Here is a 21,293-nt window from a genome sequence, read left to right as displayed (position 1 = left end):
AAGGTCACCCACTGGATATCTACTGTTTAGTGAACACTGACCATTGAATATTACTCCAGCATGCAAAGAATTACATCACACTGGCTCTCGCAGTCCATAATATAGTGAGGAGCCTATACAATTCTCAGCATTCCAGATACTTCAAAAAGTTTCAGTTTTGGGATTCCTAGTTAGGATCTTGGCAAAGTTTTTGGACTACAACTCCCAGTATATTCTAGCCAGCATAGCAATAGGAGGTGTAACACAAAGTCCTTTTTCAAAGCTTTTTTCTGAAAGATGCTCCAATGCATTTAAAAACATACCACATTACAATAGGACAGTAGAATAATTTAATGACATTCTTGGTATGAAAGTAACCAAGGCAGACTCACCTTGATGTTTAACTAAAAAGTAAGCCAAAGAAAATGAGCTATGAAGAACAGAATGGAACTCTATTTTCACCCCTGGACCAGGACTTTAGAAAGTTGAAGGAGATTGCAAGATCCCACTCAATTTAGCTGAAGTAGTAAAAAAAAGCATACTGGAAAACCTAGAAATTCCTAGAGAGACATTCTCTCAGGGCCCTTCCACACAGCCCTATATCCCAGAATATCAAGGCAGAAAATCCCACATTATCTGTGTGTGGACTCAGATAACCCAGTTCAAAGCAGATATTGTGGGATTTTCTGCCTTGGTATTTTGAGATATAGGGCTGTGTGGAAGGGCCCTTTGGTAAAAATAATAGCTTTGGCTTTATTTGCAGCTTTGAACTTTCATGGGGGTCCTATACCTCTAAACCTAGTGAATGTCAAGGGCTGACTGTATTTTAGAAGGGGTTCTACCTTTGTTGATGAAAAATGTCTGCTTGTTATCGTATGGAGATGTTCTGAGTACATATTTTGCATTTAATTTTATTGGTTTAATGTCAAGGTCTGGTTGGTGAAATATACTGCAAGAGGAGGACATATTAATCCTTTTTAATGTCTTGTTTGATCTTTAGTTTCCAGAATCTGGATCTTGTCAAGAATTCTGATCCAAAGGTTGGGTGTTGAAGACAGTAGAAGATTTAAGGGTGTTACCTTCTCCCATCAGGTTCACAGGTACCTCTGGTAATGATGCTGAGGCTTCATATCCAGTGTTATTTATTTGGATCTCCACTGATCCCTTTTCTGTTACAACATACAAGAAATATAAAAGGATGGAACACAGATTTGTTGAATGAACAACAAAGAGACTAACAGGCCACAAGAAAGCATGAAGGGGCTGCAGTGGCGCAATGGGTTAAACCACTGAGCTGCTGAACTTGCTGACCGAAAGGTTCGCAGTTCAAATCCGCAAGACAAGGTGAGTTCTTGTTGTTAGCCCCAGCTTCTGCCAACCTAGCAATTTGAAAACATGCAAATGTGAGTAGATTAATAGGTACCACACTGGTGGGAAGGTAACAGCACTCCATGCAGTCATGCCGGCCGCATGACCTAGGAGGTGTCTACGGACAACGCTGGCTCTTTGGCTTAAAAATGGAGATGAGCTCCAACCTCCAGAGTCTGAGATGAGTACCACCTCTCAGAGCTGGAAGCGGAAGGCTTTACCTTTATCTATATTATGGTTGTTTCTAGGCATTGAATGTTTGTCTCTGTATTTGTGTATACTGGAATCCACCCTGTGTCCATCAGGGAGATAGGGCAGAATACAAATAAAACATTATTATTATGAACCAGTGATGTTATGCATACAAAGAAAAGTAATTGGTGCCTGAATTTGCCCATTTTTCTTTTTCTTCCACATACTTATTTCCTGTTTTGTTGCATCTTTTAGATTATAAATATACAGACAAGGACTGTCATGACTGCAATTAATTATGTAAACTGTCCTCTAGCACATTTTAACTAGAATGTGAACAGAGCATTTTAAACAAAAATGTCACTAAATTTATAACATCCATGCCTGTGTTCTCCAAATTATGATGTAAACAAGAAATTCTGATTCAGTTTGAATGAAAATTAGTTATTTGCTGTTTATACAGTAAATCTGAGAATACCTACATAAACATATTTCATTTATTGTATTACTGTTGAAGTCGTATCAACACCTACAAAATTATCTGTATGTAATTTAAGAGACAAAAGATAAGACATACATTTTATATTTTATAATTACTAAGTAAATACAACACAATTAACATCAAGTTAGCTGGGAAAAATTACTAGGGAAGACAATTATGTGTTTTATCTGAGCACATTTTCAAATATACTGAGCACATAGAAGGCACACATACCAACACAATATTATACTGCATTCTTCCTTCCTTGTTGGAATTAGCTCTATGTGCATATTTTGACAGAGAACTATTTGGGGTCGATATGGCATTATACTGTGCAATTGCTTTGCTTGAGTACTTCAAGGGTAGTTGTTGTTCCAGTCTGGGATTCCAAATAGCTTACAAAAATTGTTGTTGAACACTTTCATGGCTGGAATCACTGGATTGCTGTGAGTTTTACGGGCTGTATGGCCGTGTTCCAGAAGCATTCTCTCCTGATGTTTCACCCACATCTATGGCAGGCATACTCAGAGGTTGTGAGGTAAAAGAAGAAAAAAAAAAACAGTAAATCCAACAATAAAGCACACTACAAAAGACCCTTTCCTACTGAGAAACCATCCCGCAAAGTCCTGCTGAAACAGACAGGTCCTCATCTGCCTCCAGAAGGATGGCAAAGACGGCTCCATTCTGACCTCTCTTGGGGTATTTAGAGCCTGAGGGAAGTCACCAAAAGGTCCTTGTGCCATGTTCCCACCAAATCTACCTCTGCTACGATTGCCATATTTACTTTGGCTGGACTGTAGCAACATTCTATGGAGACATTCAAATGGTGGAGCTCAGATGTCCTAAGAATGCAGAATTCAGGAATATTGAAGTCAGTACAGAAGAGGAATGTAAAGGTGCTCACCTTTCATTCTGGCCATGATCCAGTCCAAGAAGAAGCTCACTCTTGCATAAACACCTGGTCTCTTTGGCCTGGGGCAACCAACACCCCAGCTGGCAATGCCATGGAGTATAAATGGCTCCTCTTCATTTTGGCAAACCAATGGGCCACCTGCATCGCCCTGGACACACATCCCCCCCCCCCCCAAAAAAAAGTTTTAGCTTTACATTTTACAGAATACACCTCAGCTGCCAGTTGCTGTAAAAGCGATATTTTTTCAAGGGAAACATGAACAAAATGAGTTCTCCATCTTTAATGCCAACTCACTAGACAAGTATCTTGACCTTCAGATGATGCAAAACCAGCACAAAGCATTCTGGATGTGATCCCTCCAGGGTGGTTAGCATAATAGCTTTGCTCACAGATGTCATTATTAAGAATAGGTACTTGAGCCTGCTGTAAGCGACTGGCAAGGCCCCCAGCTGTAAAAGAAGTCAAGAGGCAGAAGAACACTTATAAACCATACAATTACTTTGGCACGGCTTAGTGAGGACCTCTTGTAAGGGAGATACATGTGAAAACATCCAATACACTGATGAGAGGCAAGCAAACTGGAGAAAAGGTCTGAAAAGTGACAGCTCTCATTATACTAGGTAACACAATTTTTGTTCCTGGGTATAAGTGTCATATCGTAATTGATTCTATCATAAAAACATGGGAAAGGTTTACTATATTGCAAAAAAGTTGTTGATGCGGGACATCCTGCAGTACATTTTGCTATAGTTTTTCAATGAGTCTCAACCAATTCAAAATAGTTTGTGGTAGCCACCAAAACAACGTTTTTGGAGTATAACAACTACTTTCAAAGTAAGTACCACACAATTAAACAGGAAATAACACTTTCAAGCCAGGAACAGAATTTTTAAAATTTTTGTTACTTATTGTTATAGGAAGAAATGCCACGTAAAAGATGAAGCAAGCTTGTTTTTTCCGCTTCAATGTGAACTGATGGATTCAAATTGCAAGAATAGAAATTTCTTCTAAATTGTAGGAAGAATTTTTCTTTTTTTGCTTTAAGGGCTATTTGAAAGTAGAACAGGCTGGCACTGATTGTGGCAGACCCTACATTATTGTAGGTCTTTAAACAGAGGCTGGATGATTATCTTTCAGGTGTGCTTTAGCTATGTATTTCTGCAAGGCAGGAGGTTGGACCAGATGGTCCTTGTGGTCTCTCCCAACTCAGTGTTCTATCAAACACAATGGATTAACAGCAATTCAACCTTTGTCCAGTTCAACAGAGCAACTGTGTGCTAATGATTGATTACTGTCCAATGATAACACTCCTAATCCTTTTTTTCCTGGTTGCTACAAAAGCAATTCATCAACATCAACAGGTGAAGAAAGAACTTGTCAATGGCATTACCATTCCTTCTCCATGAAGTAAGTATGGAGAAAATGTGGCTCATTGGCTATACTTGGCACCCAATGACGTTTACTGGGTCCATGGGTTCCTCAGAAACCCCTGAAAACCCCTTCGCCCATAATAAATAAATAAATAAATAAATAAATAAATAAATAAATAACTTTATTTATAGAACATCCTATCTCCCCAAGGGGACTGAGGGCGGTTTCCAACATAAGGCAAGCATTCAATGCCTAAAGAAAATGCCATCATTAAAATATACACACACACAAACAAAAGGAAAATAGAAATAACTCTAAATATAACACACACATCCCCAATAGCTCCAGATCAAAACCGTCTGAAGACAATACTGAAAGTGATGTAACACCACTTCCAGACTGGCCAAAATGTGCAGGTGAGCATGGAGATGGAGTAAAGTGGGCTCTGGTCAGCACAGTTGTCTCTTCTTGCTATAAAGAAAATAACTCTTGACATGCATTAGAGAAAACTGGCTTACCTTCTTGGGTCCTCCCCCAGCCAGTCACAGTGCAAAGGAGGGAAGAAGGCAAAGGTTCAGTGGAGTTGGGCAAGCATACCGGCCTCACCACGGCATTGTAGGAGAAAGGAGCTTGTATCTGGACCAGTGCTATATCCGAATTGTAGCTCGTGACATTGAAGTCTTGATGCATTATAATGGCTTTTACTCTTCTAACCTGGATGAAGAAGATCCAAACAACAGCTTTGACTGTTTACCAAGAAAGAAACAGTCTTCAATTTTTCCCTTTTAATAATAACAGCCATTTTATTGTACCAATCCAGTTACAAATACAGTTCCTAACATTCATGCTTGCTGTTAACCGCCTTTAGTCTCTAAATCAAAAGAAAGGTAGGATGAAATTAAAGTAAATGAATCAATTAAATAAATTCCTGTCTAGCATCTCTTTGATAAATAATCTGCTCCTCCCCCTATGGATTTCTTCCTAATCAAAGGGGCAAAATTACAAAGGAATGCCCCTGTTTTAAAGGCTCTTTGTTCTACCTGCTCATTTGGTTCCTTCAGAATTCTGTCATATTCTCCAGCAACAACAGTCCAATGTGAGATGTCTTTTGATCTATCAAAGAGAAAGGTTTGCATTGCAACGAATCTTGCATTTCCCATTTGATGACACAGTATTAATGTTACAGGCTGATAGCTAAATTTTGTACGTATTTAAGGCTCTGAATCATCTATACTGGAAGGAGGAGTTGGCAAGGAATGTACTGTTTCACACTACACATAGTGAAGCTGGTTCTGGGCATTCAGCCATATAAATAAACTCAGAAAAGTTTGGCTAAGGCAGAAAGATATAAACAAAAAGCTGAAATGGTACAATAATCATGAATCATACATGATACATTTATCTGGTGGCAGGTAGACAAAATAACAGTGATCAGATTACGAACTATGTTCCTCCCAAGGGGATTTCTTGTGTGTGTGTGTGTGTGTGTGTGTGAATGATTTGTTAATGTAAATAAACAGCCTAAAATATTACAAAGATACATGTTTATTTTCCTATGTCAATTATTCTAAAATCCTAATGATGAAGATTACTTGATGTTATGCCTGCTTTTTAGGACAATACCATTGCCTGTCAATTTGGAAGCTCTGGTGATCAAAGTTAGTAGACTCTACGGAACTTTAAACAGATATAGACTAGCTGACCAGTGGCAACTGATTTACAAATCCCTCAGATAAATAGATGAATTGGAGAAAACTTGCTTGCTTCACTTTCTTTTTTAAAGTTTGTTTCACAACTAAAGTTCCTGAGAGTGTTATCTATCACTGCAAGTTAGATCTGAGCTTGGAAACATGACTTCCAGACTATAGCTCCCCAAATCTCCCTCCCTTGATAAGAGTCTTTGGGATTTGTAGTCCAAGATCAACATTTCCACATTCTAGATTATATTAAGTCTTCTGAAAATTCATTCCAAGTCCTTGCCAAGATCAACAAGCACCATTGCATTCTTTGAGCCCACATAACAATTAGGGTATTTTGCTGCATTGGTTGACTTACATTTGAACACAGTGAGCTGCTGTGAGTATCCATACAGAGCCAATGATGACACCCCCACACTGGTAGTCACCCAGAAAGTGCAAACCTATGTGCCATGGCCAACAATGGGGACAAGCTTCTTCTACTTCAACAATGTGCGCAGTCAGCCACTGAGGAGCAAAAGGGGGAGAACCACAAACATCTGCAAGACAAGAAGATTTAAACATTAGGAAGAACTTCTTGACAGTCACAGCTGTCTGACAGTGGAATACACTTCCTCAGAGTGCGGTGGAGTTTCCCTCTCTGGAGGACTTTAAACAGAGGCTAGGTGGCCATCTGTCAGGAGCAATTGGAGTTGCTTCTGGAGTGAGAGAATTGGCCGTCTGCAAGGACGTTGCCCAGGGGACGCCTGGATGTTTTGATGTTTTACCATCCTTGTGGGAGGCTTCTCTTATGTCCCTGCATGGAGCTGGAGCTGATAGAGGGAGCTCATCCGCGCTCTCCCCAGGTGGGATTCGAACCTGGCAGTCTTCAGGTCAGCAACCCAATCTTCAAGTCACGAGGCTTTTATCCCCTAGGCCACTGGAGGCTCCAGGAGTGTGCTGATTGTGTGTTCCTGCATAGCAGAATGGGATCGGCCTGGATGGCCCTTGTGGTCTCTTCTAAGTCTATGATTCTAAGAGTTCAAACTCTAAAGGGATCTCTCAAGTTTCACCCTTACCAGTTAAAACTTATGCTCAACAGCAAAATCGAGCTTCACCACACTGCTCCAAAACAGAGCTGTTGACAAAAAATAATTTAGATTCTGTACTTTTTTTGTGACCTGGCTGTGAAGTGAGAAGCAAAGCAAGCTTGGTTAGAGCCAGTCAATCACAGCCTTCAAAATGCAGTAAAAGGAGGACTAAGAGGAAAAGAGGCTATAATCTAGGCCCCTCCCACACAGCTGAATAAAATACCACATTTTCTGCTTTGAACTGGAATATATGTCAGTGTGGACTCAGATAACCCAGTTCAAAGCAGATATTGTGGGATTTTCTGCCTTGATATTCTGGGTTATATGGCTGTGTGGAAGGGCCTCTAAAGGCTGGTCTTTAAAAGAGTTAGGATGCATCTACACTGCAGGATTAACACAGTTTGCCATGACTCAATGTTATGGGAGTCATGGGAGTTACATTTTTACAAGCTTTCTCTGCCAAAGAACACTGTTGCCTCACCAAACTGCTTTATTTAGGGCAGTCAGAGCAAAGTCGAGATCGGTGAAATTCATAAAATCTGGACTGAGTTGGGAATCTGGACAGATTTCAGAAATTTCAAGTTTAACTTACTTCTTACATATCACGTTCTTACTGGTTTTATTTTCTACAATTATGTTTGACTGTTTTCATTTATGGATTGAAAGCGAGAGAAGTGATATGGCTTTACCACACTGTATCCAATCATCAACACAGTCAGTTGTCCAGAATTGCAGCCACACTATGAGGCCTGAGTACCAGGATTTAGGAAGAGATCCAAAGAGTTAAAGTCAATGTGAGTGACTAGAGGCCAAGGACTGGAATTGGAAGGTCAAGCGGGACCATGGTTCCATTAAATCAGCTCTCTCCAAAACACACTGGCTTATAACACCCAGTCATTGCCAGGCAACATGATAACCAGTGCTCTCCAGAATGTTTTGTATTGCAATTCCCATCCCACATTGACTGAAGATGGGAGTTGTAGTTCACCCACACATCTAACTCTAAAAGCAATAACCTAAATTAAAACTTGGAAATGTAGTAAGAGACTGTAACTTCTAAAATCCTCCAGCAGGGAAGAATTTTAGGAGCTGTAGTCCACAAAACATAGTGTTTCTAAACTCTGCTGTTTTCCAAATTATATTGCTTTCTTCAGTGATGTATGCCATACCTGAAACGTCCATGAAGTATTTCAATATATCCAATAATGTGCAAATCAAACTGCATTTGAGCCTCTCAAGAACCGTTTACCAGTAGAGATGTTATTATCCACTGGTTATAGAACTGTTATATTACTAGAATTATTACTATTTCACAGCATTTCTTACCAAGAGGAATAGTCCTTGGAATTGGATCAATTGCCCGCATGACAAAATGTCTTGCGACTTCAGTTTTAGTTGTTTCTGGAAGAAATAAAGTTCAGATTCAGGTTTCCAAAGATACAAACATTGCCTGCCACTTCCCAGACTCCGTCCTCTTTCTTTCTTTCACTATTTTTCCCCCTGAAAATGACAAGATAGCAGTGTGAGAAGGTGGTTGGACCACTATATGCTATTTTTATCTACCTGAAGCACTTACACCATATGAACCGAGGAATACGTTGCAGAATTTCATGCAATACTAGAGGTCTGCAGCAGAGAATTTTACGGAAAAATAAAGGATATACCTTCAAGTCACTGGTCAACTTATGAGGACCTCATTATTTTTATACTTTTTCAAAGGAAGGGAATATCTTGAGATGGTTACCATTTACTTATTTTGACTAGACTCTGCCACTTGGTATTTCCTGGTGGTCTCATTTCCAAGAACTAACCAGACCCAACCCCACTTAGCTTTGGGTGTAGATAGGATATGATGCCTTCAGAATATTTATGAGGTTAAGCACTTCAAAATGACAAATCCTAGAATTCCAAAGGATGGAGTTATAATATGGCTATTAAACGATTTAAGTATAATATAAGATGGCCCACCTGAGGGGAAAAATGCAAATTTGGCCTTGAATCCTCTGAAGTTATTCTCCTCATCACTCTCAAAGTAGATGAGCATCATGCTTCCAGTGCTCCAAACTGGGGAAGGAATTGAGAAACCACAAAGAAGCGCTGTGGGAAGAAAAGAACAGCAAAGTCACTATTATCACAAAACAGCTTTGTTGTGCTTCTCCGCTGAAGACCCTTGCCTTAAAAGCACCAATTCTTGCATTTAAAAAACAAAACAAAATTTAATTCATTCAGTGTATATATCTGTCATGGTAACTGCATCATCACAAATCAATATAGACTTGTTTATTCATGTAACAAATATCTAGTTCATTCCACCCAATCAAACCTGTTACTACCTATTTGATGTTCCTCTTCTTGGTCATCATAGATAGAAACAGCATCATAAATACAGTCCTGGCTGGTTTCAATGGCAAAATCTTCAAACTCCAGCTGAAATGGAAGATGGAAATATTCATCATCAAAGCTCACTTTGTTCACAGGCGTAGGTGTAAGCAAAGTGAGATTTTTAAAGTTAGAGATTGTATTGCGTCAATTACATTTTATAAGTGCCTGGCATACAGTTTGTCAGTGCCTAATATATAGAATATTTATAGAAAGTTCATTGTTTCCTTTACTATGAACGAGGCACAACCACCAAGGCTTTTATTACCTTGATGACATGTTCCATTGGGGCTTCAATGAGCCAATGGCATTTGGTGCCACTGGGATATAAGCCAGGATAATTAGCTGTGTCAAACTTTCCTTCTTCTCTCAGAATGGCTACACTGCCACAGCCAGAACCTATGATATAGAAATAGGAAATCTGAAGCTGTCATTTCTGACACACCATCCTTTCCTAGGTTCCATTAAGCAGAGCAACACAGTGTGTTATTCATATCTCACCTGGAAGGCCCTCGGAGACCTGAAAGAAATTACCTGCCTCAGATGCTTTATGCACAGCAGTGAAGGTGAACTCAAAGCCTGCACCAGTATTGCTGTTGTCAGACACAAAAGTGATGATGGCTTGGTTCGACTCTACCAGGAGAGGAGAAGGCAGCACATTGCCACAGATTTTGCCTGGAGATGGAGAGAGAGAATGGCTCCAAGTCCAGGAGGTGGATTCATGCCAAGGATGCAAACACAAACAAGATAGTGTCTGTAGATTTGTTCTTAAGTTGAATTTGTTTGTAAGTCAAAACAGGTACATTTTAAAGTGTCACTCCAACTATATACAAGGTCTGGATAGCATAGGGAAGGGTTAACACCCCTGTGGTCTTCGTTTTGCTCCTGTTCAAAAGATTTCACTTCGCTTTTTGTCTTTGTGATAATTGGATTTTGAAAAACTTGTTGTAGAAACAAAGATTGGTAATAAGGCTTCAGTAGAGACATCTTTCCCCCATGATAACTCTTTCAGAGGTGAATTTCCCTTCCTGGGGGTAGATTTCTGTGAGTCATTTGTAACATGAGCCATTTGTAAGTCAGAATTGTAACTTGGTGAATGCCTGTATACTAAACATCAATACTAATAAGGCTAGTCCTTTCATGAGGTCAAAGTTAACACATCACAAGCTCGGTTATGTTACTACAGTGGGAAATAGATGATCTCACATATATTTGCTGGACTGTCATTCCTATTATTACTGATGACTGGACTTGTCCACCCTAGGAAGTCCAATCATTAATCAGCAGCTGCAAGTGAAATAACTCAGGTTATCTCATTAGTGACAGCTGATAGCTCTCATGTCCTTGGGACAGTAAATCCGTTCCATCTTTTGCTAGTTTTTATTAAAGATACTGAACTTACAGTAGAGTCTTGCTTATCCAACATAAATGGGCCAGCAGAATGTTAGATAAGCAAAAATGTTGGATAATATGAAGGGATTAAGGAAAAGCCTATTAAACGTCCAATTATGTTATGATTTTACAAATTAAACACCAAAACATCATGTTTTGCAACAAATCGGCTAGAAAAGCAGCTCAGTACGTGGTAACATTATGTAGTAATTACTGTATTTACGAATTTAGTACCAAAACATCACAATGTATTGAAAATATTGACTACAAAAACATTGACTACTAAAAGGCAGACTGCATTGGATAATACAGAACATTGGATAAGTGAGACTCTACTTTATTTGTGAAAAGAGCTCAGCATTTCAGAGACATTCTTTAAAGTCTAGGTTAATACCTGGAGTGGATTCATTTCTCTACTGCCATGGGAGCCACCATCCACTGTTCAGATGAAGTTTAAAACAACTCACAGTTGTCTATTTTCTAATAATTGATTGAAATAACAGTTTGATCACTCAGTTATTTCAGCCTTGGGAAATCCAGTAAAGGCCTCTACTAAGTCTTAACGTAACACACTGTACCAGTTACTCTTTCTTAGCATGACCTGCTACACACGGAGAAGAGCAGCTTTGTATGTTCTTAACTCCTACTCATCCAATGCTTTTGGGTTGGACGAGCTACAGACAATGCGGTTGCTGTTGCCCGCTTTTGGTCCAAAACTATTTAGTTGCTTGTGATTTCTTTTTTTTCTTTTTTTCTTTTTTTCCCCATTATTTGAAATGTATTTGTTGTACAATGCTTTTGACACGAAATAAATAAACTCCTACTCACCAATTAACTCATTCTTGTTTGAGGAGACAGTCACAGAGTCATGGTCACACTCAGTCTGATGTTCTATGTCTACTCTGATGAACTGCACAAGTATGATACTGTCCTCTGGTACAGATATATTCCAGATACATAGGCTGGAAGCAAAGAAACAAAACAGGTTTTAGAATATGTTATGATGCTCGGGCTTGCATGTAATCTTTGGACAATGGTTGCTATTGTCCAAAGTTTGTGATACATGGGAATCCTCTGAGAAAAGATGAACACAACACATCTGCATCAGGGAAAAATGTGCACAAAAGTCAGTCACACACAGAAATGCATATCATGACAGGGGAAAAGTAGCAAAAAGCATGCATGTGGCAAAACTCATACAAAATTGGGATCTATGTAGAAATGTATAGGAAAAGATATAGGAATTTATGCACACTTTAAAATCACAGAATAATTTAAAAATGGAATGGAAAAGGACTTATGAATTGAAAGTCAGAAAGTGAAATTGGCAGAACTTCCTCCATTTCTGCATTATTCTGAGGAACTACACAAAAGAATTGTATTGAATGGTGCTTTAGTAAGGGAAGCTGTAGGACTTAGCCTAATACTTGGCTTCTCCGCTTAATTACAAGTCCGCCTCCTTTTGTGGGAGAAATACCTACAATACAAATTACTAAATTATTCAATCTCATTAAGCAAAAATTGATGTTGTGAACTGCTGCAAATACCTGTTGTCAAGGTAATCTTCCTCAGTTAACTGAGGGTGCCAAATGTGGCCACTTTCTCCAAACACTGACACTCCTTGAGGATTGCAATTTTCTGGATTGTAAGAAGTCTGAGAGTTTGCCTTAGGTACTAAGCAAATAGGGAAGAATGAAAGTAAATACAGCATGAATGTGAAAAATGCATTTGAAAATTATGTATTTGGACTACTGCCCCCAGAATCCCACAGTGGATGTGCTGTGAATGCATTCTGGGAACTGTAGTCAAAATATAAGTTTTCTGAGCTCTAAAAATGATTTCATATCATACTTCTGAGATGGGGCATCTATAGCCAGTCAGACAGTCAGTCCCATCTGATCTAGTTGGCATAGTCAGTGCCGGCAATCAATGAGAGTTGCAAACCAAGAATATTAAAGTTGACTCAACAGCATTCATACCAACTCTTTTTAAATCCTTGTGCTGGTTGAACCTGACCAGCTAACCTGAAGACCTGAGGATTGGTGGTTTGAATCCGCAAGATGGGATGAGCTCCTGTCTGTCAGTCCCAGCTTCCCATGCGCAGACATGAGAGAAGCCTCCCACAGAATGGTAACACATCTAGGGCATCCCTTGGGTAACATCTTTGTAGACAGCCAATTCTCTCACACCAGAAGCAACTTACAGTATATTTTCAATTCCCTTCTGACATGATAAAAAAACACCAATGTTGAAACAGAAATTTCTGCTGCAGCAATATCAATAAACCAATCACTCTCTTTAAACAGAGGCTGGATGGCCATCTGTCGGGGGTGCTTTGAATGCGATTTCCTGCTTCTTGCAGGGGGTTGGGCTGGATGGCCCATGAGGTCTCTTCCAACTCTACTATTCTATGATTCTATGCCAGACTCAGAAGAATTTCACAGATCATGTTACCAAATCTGCAATTTGAAAAACTGCAAGAACAACTATGATCCTTCATTAATCCTCTCCTTCCACATTAAAGCTAGTCCTGGTAAGTAAAGTACCATTTAGCTGCACTAATACATTTGAACCCGCTCCCAGGCAGCCACCATAATGGTAAATTACTTATTGATTTGTTTGTTTTATGTGTCACATTTCTCAAAACATTGGATCCAAGATGGCCAACCACTATGCTTTTAAAAGATAGCCTTTGCAAAAAAAAAAAAAAAAAAAGGGGGGGGGGGTAAAATGTGATTAGACAAATGGAAATAATTAATTCCACAGAGATTTATAAGAGGTTCCAGTACCTCACCAAACCACACATCTCCAGATTATCTTGGAGTGGAGCTGTGGCAGTAAAACAGGTATTAAAACCATGCAAGTATCACACAAATACATATACAGCTTAGGAAATATTGGAGGGGTGGTCTATAAGAGACAACTAGAAAGATGAAAAGAAAGATGTTGGAATGTGTATTTGGGTGGGAATGCTAAGCAGTTACCACAAAACAGCTCTGTAGCACTATATTTTTAAACATTTTCTGGCTACAAGGAGTTCTTACCAGGCATAATGTTCTGGACAATAAAATCCAAAAATTCATCTACTTTAGAGAAGACACCTGGAGAACCCCGGCTACTGCTGGGTCTCTTGCCTGTCTGCCAGGCTTTTCCACAACCAATGCCCCAAGATGTGATGCCTACCAGAGCCCAGATGCCACTGGCTCTTCTACATGCCAGGGGACCTCCAGAATCCCCCTGAAACAAGACAAAACAGCATGAGAATTCCCTCTAGACAAGAAGTCATAATATAATCGGCATCAAAATAATTGCATTAAAGGTTTTTTTTTCACTTTCATCACATCACATTTTGGACTTTATCACAGAATAAACTTTACTAGGTACTAGTGGAATATACTGGTTTGAGTGCTAGAACTTCAGATGACCAGGGTTCAAAGCCATGGAACCCCATTGGTCTATCAATTTTAATTTTTGTAAGCTGCCTTGAGTACCAAGTAAAAGACTGGATAAAAACAAAAAAAAAATAGATACCACAATATCAACCCACTGGGTGACCTCGATAAAGTCACTCTTTATCAGCTGAAAAGGAAGGCAATGGCAACTCCTCTCTGAGAAGCTTATTATATGATGCAAATAAATCGCAATTACAGCAGGATATAGCATATGTGGCCCGCTGATGGCACAGTGGTTTAAACTACTGAGCTGCTGAACTTGCTGACTAAAAGATTGGCGGTTGGAATCCGGGGAGCAGGGTGAGCTCCTGCTGTTAGACCCAGCTTCTGCCAACCTAGCAGTTTGAAAACATGCAAATGTGAATGGATCAATAGGTACCGCTTCAGCGGGAAGGTAACAGTGCTCCATGCAGTCATGCTGGCCACATGACTTTGGAGATGTCTACGGACAATGCCGGCTCTTGGGCTTAGAAATGGAGATGAGCACCAACTCCCAGAGTTGGACACAACTAGACTTAATGTCAGGGGAAACCTTTACCTATAGCATATTTAGCTGGGACTCATTACATGATGCCATTCATCTTCTGTTGTTCTTCTGGTATGAAAGTGATTCTTTTACAAACACAAGTATTCCATTAGTGACCTCTTTTTGTAAAAGAAAGGCTTTTGAATGGTCTGCCAATGGGAGAAGAGAAGAGGAACAACATAAGTTGGATTGGATTAAGGTTCTTGCACAAGGTCTGATGGATGACTGGCATATATATTTGGCATTGCACTGTATTAAATCTTTTATATATTGTATTTTACTATGTTATTTAACCATTTTAATTATTTTATTATTTTATTGTATTATGATATATTGGTAGTGATCCTGCCAGTTGTGTAAGCCGCCCTGAGTCCCCTTGGGGAGAAGGGCAGGATAGAAATATCGGAAATAAATAAATACATAAATAAATAAGTCCTGCTGTTATTCTGCTGTAATTGTGATTTATTTGCCTCATGTGATAAAGTCCTGAATAAATGCTACCAAGAGGCCCCTGTGACATGATTGCTATAAATCAGTGGCAACATAAAGGCACTTAACAACAACAGCTAGTGTGGTCGTTAGGTTGGGATTTAGGCAAACCCTGTTCAATTCTCCACAAAGCCGATTAACTCACTCACTGACATTGGATCAGTTGCATACACACACTCTTTCAGCCTAACTAACCTAATGGGTTTTATTGCGCAAATAAAGTGTCAAGGGAGCCATGTGTTACAGGAAGGCCAAGTAGTCTAACTGCATGATCTCTAATGTTCCCACAATAGGAAAAGGGAGGGTATAATTTTTTAAAAATCAAATAAATTCTGATGCGAATGAATCACTTGCTAAAGGAGAATATATGGCATAGAATAGAATTTATGTTTTTAACCTTTATCTCATAGCCCATACTTAATTTTAAATAGAAAATACTGCTATGCCCACCTAGAGCCTTGCCATAGACAGAAGATGCCAGGTAGCTCCTTAAATTATTCTAATAAATCAAATATGATCTGCCAAATCCAGGTGAGACCTCTGTTGTCATAAAGCTCATGTAGAGAGAGGTCATAATTTCTTCTTGTCGTTGTATGCTTTCAGGTTGTTCCTGACTTATGGTGGCCCTAAGGTGAACTTATTATAGTGTTTTTGGCAAGATTTATTCAGAACTGGGTTTGCTTTTGCCTTCCTTTGAGGACAATCCAGTGGGCTCCCATGGCTCAGTAGGAATTCTCCAGCCATAAGACCAACCTAGACCAACCCTCAAACTACTCAAAGCCATAGAACACAGGAATTAAAAGAAGAAAGCTTTAATTTTCTCATTTCTTCAAACAGAAGCTAACTCACTAATGTGAAATGCAAGGTCTACTACTTTAATTCCAATTTTTTCAACATTAGGACAAAAAAATCCAACAATAAATTTAATTTAAGGAGGCAGAAATAAATGCCTATAATAATTAAACACAGGCAAGAAAACTTTAATATTAAAACACGATAAAACTAAAAGCCATTTAAAAGCACATCAGTAAACTTAGCATAACATATATCCATTAAAACCTTTTCTTAGCAGTCGGTTATTGCTTAAGAGTCTATCTGAAGTAAAAGATCTTTGACTTTCTCTCATTTAACAGACAACCTAGGCTCCATTAAAAGAGAACTGATGGTCAAAAATGGGAACTGTTTGAAAGAGGTTGCTGATAGCTCATGCTACAAGGATTCATACAAAATAATAAATTTGCTATTAATATGTAGAAAACTTTCTGAACTCTTTGATGATCAGCAGAGGCGTGAAATCATAGAAAAATAGTTTTTTGGTTGTTTCTCTCTCCCCCCCCCCCCCCCCCCCCCAACTACTTGGAAGATGAACTGGCTATGCAGGGAACAGATTGGAGACTATATAGTTGAATCAAACAAGAATTTATTAACTGACAAGAATTTTAGACTTTCTCTCCTGAGTCTCACTACAAAGTCTTTACGAGGAAAGGTAAAGTCTTTGAGAGATAAACACAGTTCTGGGCAAACTGAGGCTCTTGAATCTTTATTTCTTCTTATTGTCTCATTCTTGCACGACGTTCAACTGCCTCTAAGATGGTCTCAATATTTAACTCTGACTGGACTTGAATACAGCTCCGACTGGACCTGTTATTTTGTAGACTTTCTGACCTTCCTCTCTCTTCTCCTTCCAGTCATGAAAAGTCTGGCTCTTCCAAGAACCAGAAGTGCCATCTGGGCAGGGTGATGGAGGCTTCAAATGCAAAGAAACTGTCTAGATTGACACCCCCCCCCTCTCCAGAAACTATACATAAAATATTGATCCCTCTAATTAAAAAAGACCTTAACTAGAGGTAAACAGTGAGGGTCTTCATGGGGCACAATAGTTATTCTTTTAATTTCTTTTACATTTAGAAAACATTTCTGGGGCTGGAAATGTGACGTTTTGGACATGATGCTGTTTGATGGGGATTCTGGGATTTCTAGTCACCAAAAGGTAACTTTATCTTACTTCCTTTTATTCCAGCAACTTGTATTTCCTACCTGGCATGCATCCTTTCCCCCATCTGGAAAACCAGCGCATAACATGTTGCTCCGTATCGGAGGCAAGTTCAATGTTTTTAACAATTCACTGCAGGTCTTGCTGTCAATGATAGGCAGTTCAACTTCCTGTAGAACATCCGACAAAACACCGTCTGCAGAGGGAAGAAATTAAGTAATGTCCAAAAGACATTCTCCAAGGATGCTGAAAGTGGTATAGCTTAATCTCAGTTGTACCCAACCTTCCTACTTCATATGTCCACATGTGTTCAACGTGTTTTCATAATGGCACGCACATTAAAAGCCTATTAAACATCAAATTAGGTTATGATTTTACAAATTAAGCACCAAAACATCATGTTTTACAACAAATTTGACAGAAAAAGCAGTTCAATACGCAGTAATGTTATGTTGTAAATCCTGTATTTATGAATTTATCACCAAAATATCACGATATATTGAAAACATTGACTACAAAAATGGCTTGGATAATCCAGAAACTTGGATAAGCGAGGCTTGGATAAGTGAGACTCTACTGCAGTTGTAAAGTGGAGCCCAGATATTTTTATCTTGTAAATGCAAGATTAAACACTAGATGGCACTGAGTCTACTGAAAGAAAAAAACACAACGTGCCATAAAAGCAGCAGAAGTTGAAAGAGAAACCAGGGGTTGACAATGCAGAACATAGCTATAATAAAGATTTCTCAAAACAGCAGACTGTCCAAAAAAGAGTTGTCAAAAAGTAAGTGATGCCACTCAAAGCATTTCCTCCAGTCTCTGAGATATAGTACTAGCAGGACAATCTGGGGATCACAGCCAGATACAGTGAAGACATCTGCCCTTGTGCTTTGCTACTCTGCTGCTGAATATGCATGCCCAATATGGAATACATCTCACCACGTTAAAACAGTGGATGTGGCTCTTAATGAGACCAGATGAGAAACTCCCTCCTGGGCACGCAGAAGACTTGGAAGACTGGTGACTTGGAAGGCGCTGAACAGATTGCACTCTGGCACCATGAGATGCAGAGCCAATCTTAGGAAATGGGGCTACAAAGTGGAGTCCACAACATGCGAGTGTAGAGCCACAGACCACTGACCACAATGCAGCCTGAGCCCTGCCCCATGCACAATGGAGGATCTTCTCACAGCAACACCAGAGGCACTCCAAGTGGCCAGCTTCTGGTCAAAGGAAATCTAGTATAATGCCAAGTTTTGAACTTTGTGTTTTTTAAAGAATACATTATATAACTGTACGCTCAATTTGCTTCTGACACAATAAATAAATAAAAATCACAAATATTTATTATCACGATGTCAAAATCACAGTAAGAATTCATATCCATGGCATTTCTTCACCTTCCTTGACCTTGCCCCATCCACTCACAACACAAAGAGTCCCAGCTTCAAATAGATCTCCCTTGTGTGGAAGACAGATTGGCTGTACTTCGTCTCCTAAAAAAAAGAAACACAGGAAGCCATGAGGGTTTTTTTCCCAAAACTTAGGAAAAAGAATGCTCATGAAATTAAGAAGAAAAAAGGAAGCTCATGAAAGCATAATGTGCCTTTCTGAATTCGGAATAAAGTATTCTTGACCTTTTAGTGCTATCTAGGACAACAGATAGGAGCATCTCCATGACAGAAAATTTAGCAAACATTATTTTACATAGAACAGACTACAGTTCAGACTCATTGTAATATTCATTCTTTGTAATATTAAGCAGCTGAGGGGGAAAGGGAAGGGGCCTGAGGCTATTAGGATGGTGGGAGTTGAAGTCCAAAACACCTGGAGGGCCAAAGTTTGCCCATGCCTGCTCTAGATCCTAGTCTCCAAAGCAGCAGAAATTGACTCTGCTTCATCTTCCATATGACATCCCTTCAAATGTTTAAACATAGCTGTCATATCTCCTTTTAACCTTCCCTTCTGTGAGCTAAACATACTCAGCTCTCTAAGCAGATCTTCATAGGGCATAGTTTACAGATCTTTCAAGCTAGGGATCAAACTTTTTTTCTTACCATATCTCACTCTGTCTTTCAGAAAGAGCAGTGCAATATCTGAATCCATGTTTCCAAATCTGTTGAAGGAAGGATGAGGGATGATTTTTGAGACCTGGATGTTCTGTTCTTCTTCATCCCTGCTTCTGAGACTGTATTCCCCAACAGTCACAAACAGATTTTTTACAAGTTTCCTGGCGGGCAAAGGAATAATAATGAATGACATGGACAGAATGCAACCCAGTTGGTGGGTCTTTCCCACAAGAAAATAACAACAACAACAACAACAACAACAACACTTTATTGGGTTGCTGTGTGTTTTCTGGGCTGTATGGCCATGTTCTCGAAGCATTCTCTCCTAACGTTTCACCCACATCTATGGCAGGCATCCTCAGAGATTGTGACCTCACAACCTCTGAGGATGCCTGCCATAGATTTGGGAGAATGGAGAGACTGCTTCTGGAACATGGCCATAAAGCCCAGAAAACTCACAGTAACCCAGTGATTCCAGCCATGAAAGCCTTCGTAAACACATAATAATATTAAAACTCCATAAAATACACATATTTAAACCCCATAAAATATGTGTCAAAGTACACAAAACAAAAACAAGGCATACAGTGGAGTTTAAAATTCACCATTAAAACTGTCTGCGTAGGCATGCTGGAAGAATGATAATTGTTTTATTTCTGTATGGCCGTGATGTAGCAGATCAGAGATCTTCTGAACATGCCAACTACAGATGCAAGTGAAACGTCAGGAGAAAATGCTGCTAGAAAACAGCCATACAGCCCGGAAACCACACAACACTCCAGTGATTCTGGCTGTGAAAGCCTTAGACAACACAAAAAATCTAGACTTTATACAGAATTGAAGCATAACATACAAGTCAAGATCCACAACACAGTGAGCTGCAGTAACCACTATATTGTCTTGGATCAAACTGCCTCCACAGAAGTGGGATCGCCCCATCTTGATGGATACCTGTTTAAAAGAAGCCAGGAAAATAATACATAAAGAAATTGAAGTGAAGGGTGGTCTTGCATTGATGGCAGCTAATGTAAAAAAAAAAAGATGGCCAACTGGCCATGTATGCCAGGCTGACAGCCATTTGAGAATTCTACAATCTCTTCCAATATATACATGCGCATCAACAGGAGAAAGTGCATAACAGGTCAGGGGCATCAGTCAAAGAAGTCCAACCATTGACTAGTTACTTTTCAAAGACTGCTGCTCTGATAAACGCCTGCATATAGCTCAGAAATTAGAACAAACAACACAAACGTCATTTATCAGTGTTTCCCATAATCTGTGGTGCAAGATCCTAATACAGTTGAAGGAAAATCAATTGCATGTATAATAAAAAGGGCTTGACACTGATGGTCCAGCAAAGCAAATTTAGAAATTGTGTTGTGGGGCTTTTTTTTATTGTTCTAGAAGCGACTTGAGAACATATTGCAAGTTGCTTCTGGTGTGAGATAATTGGCTGTCTACAGAGACATTACCCAGGGGACGCCCGGATATGTTACTATCATGCTGGAGGCTTCTCTCATGTCCCCACAAGCTAGAGCTGACAGACAGGAGCTCACCTGGTCTTGCGGATTCGATACGACAACCTTCAATTCAGCAGTTCAGCCAGCACAAGGGTTTGCACCATTGCGGTTCCTCCTATGGGGCTGAAGGAGCATTAACTCTGGAATATGAAGGGCCGGTGCACTCTTTCCAGACAAAGAGCATCTCTGACACCTTCCTGATTGATCTTTTAAACGTCTTATTTTTATTGGATTTTGAGTTCATTCCACTATGGTGGCACAATTCCAATCACATGTATCCACAGATTTGCATACTCAATCTAAATTTGTCATTATTGCCATATGAGGTGTATGCACCATTCCTTTTTTATATTGGACATATAATGGAGAAGTCGGCCTGCCACGATCATGCTCCCTGACCAA

At 39.5% G+C, this 21,293-nt stretch overlaps 1 protein-coding gene across 2 annotated transcripts in view; it reads right to left on the bottom strand.

Annotated features, from left to right (window-relative positions):
* ovch1 (ovochymase 1) overlaps nt 1-21,293 on the bottom strand; it is a 37,447-nt gene that overhangs the window by 10,020 nt on the left and 6,134 nt on the right. For both annotated transcript variants that reach the window (XM_062981126.1, XM_008110422.3), the window contains 18 exons: nt 20,225-20,322; nt 19,360-19,532; nt 18,703-18,798; nt 17,347-17,498; nt 13,887-14,079; nt 12,390-12,516; nt 11,671-11,804; nt 9,985-10,125; nt 9,719-9,849; nt 9,405-9,498; nt 9,040-9,168; nt 8,398-8,472; nt 6,360-6,540; nt 5,345-5,417; nt 4,823-5,018; nt 3,228-3,382; nt 2,925-3,081; nt 1,059-1,148 (listed from right to left, as the gene is read on the bottom strand). In XM_062981126.1, the coding sequence (XP_062837196.1) occupies nt 1,059-1,148; nt 2,925-3,081; nt 3,228-3,382; nt 4,823-5,018; nt 5,345-5,417; nt 6,360-6,540; nt 8,398-8,472; nt 9,040-9,168; nt 9,405-9,498; nt 9,719-9,849; nt 9,985-10,125; nt 11,671-11,804; nt 12,390-12,516; nt 13,887-14,079; nt 17,347-17,498; nt 18,703-18,798; nt 19,360-19,532; nt 20,225-20,322 (2,395 nt within the window). The remainder of the gene's footprint in view (nt 1-1,058; nt 1,149-2,924; nt 3,082-3,227; nt 3,383-4,822; nt 5,019-5,344; nt 5,418-6,359; nt 6,541-8,397; nt 8,473-9,039; nt 9,169-9,404; nt 9,499-9,718; nt 9,850-9,984; nt 10,126-11,670; nt 11,805-12,389; nt 12,517-13,886; nt 14,080-17,346; nt 17,499-18,702; nt 18,799-19,359; nt 19,533-20,224; nt 20,323-21,293) is intronic.

This window comes from Anolis carolinensis, chromosome 5 (assembly GCF_035594765.1).
Source record: "Anolis carolinensis isolate JA03-04 chromosome 5, rAnoCar3.1.pri, whole genome shotgun sequence".
NCBI lineage: Eukaryota > Metazoa > Chordata > Lepidosauria > Squamata > Dactyloidae > Anolis > Anolis carolinensis.
Note: the sequence above shows the minus strand (reverse complement) of the source record. Positions and strands in the feature narration are given on the sequence as shown.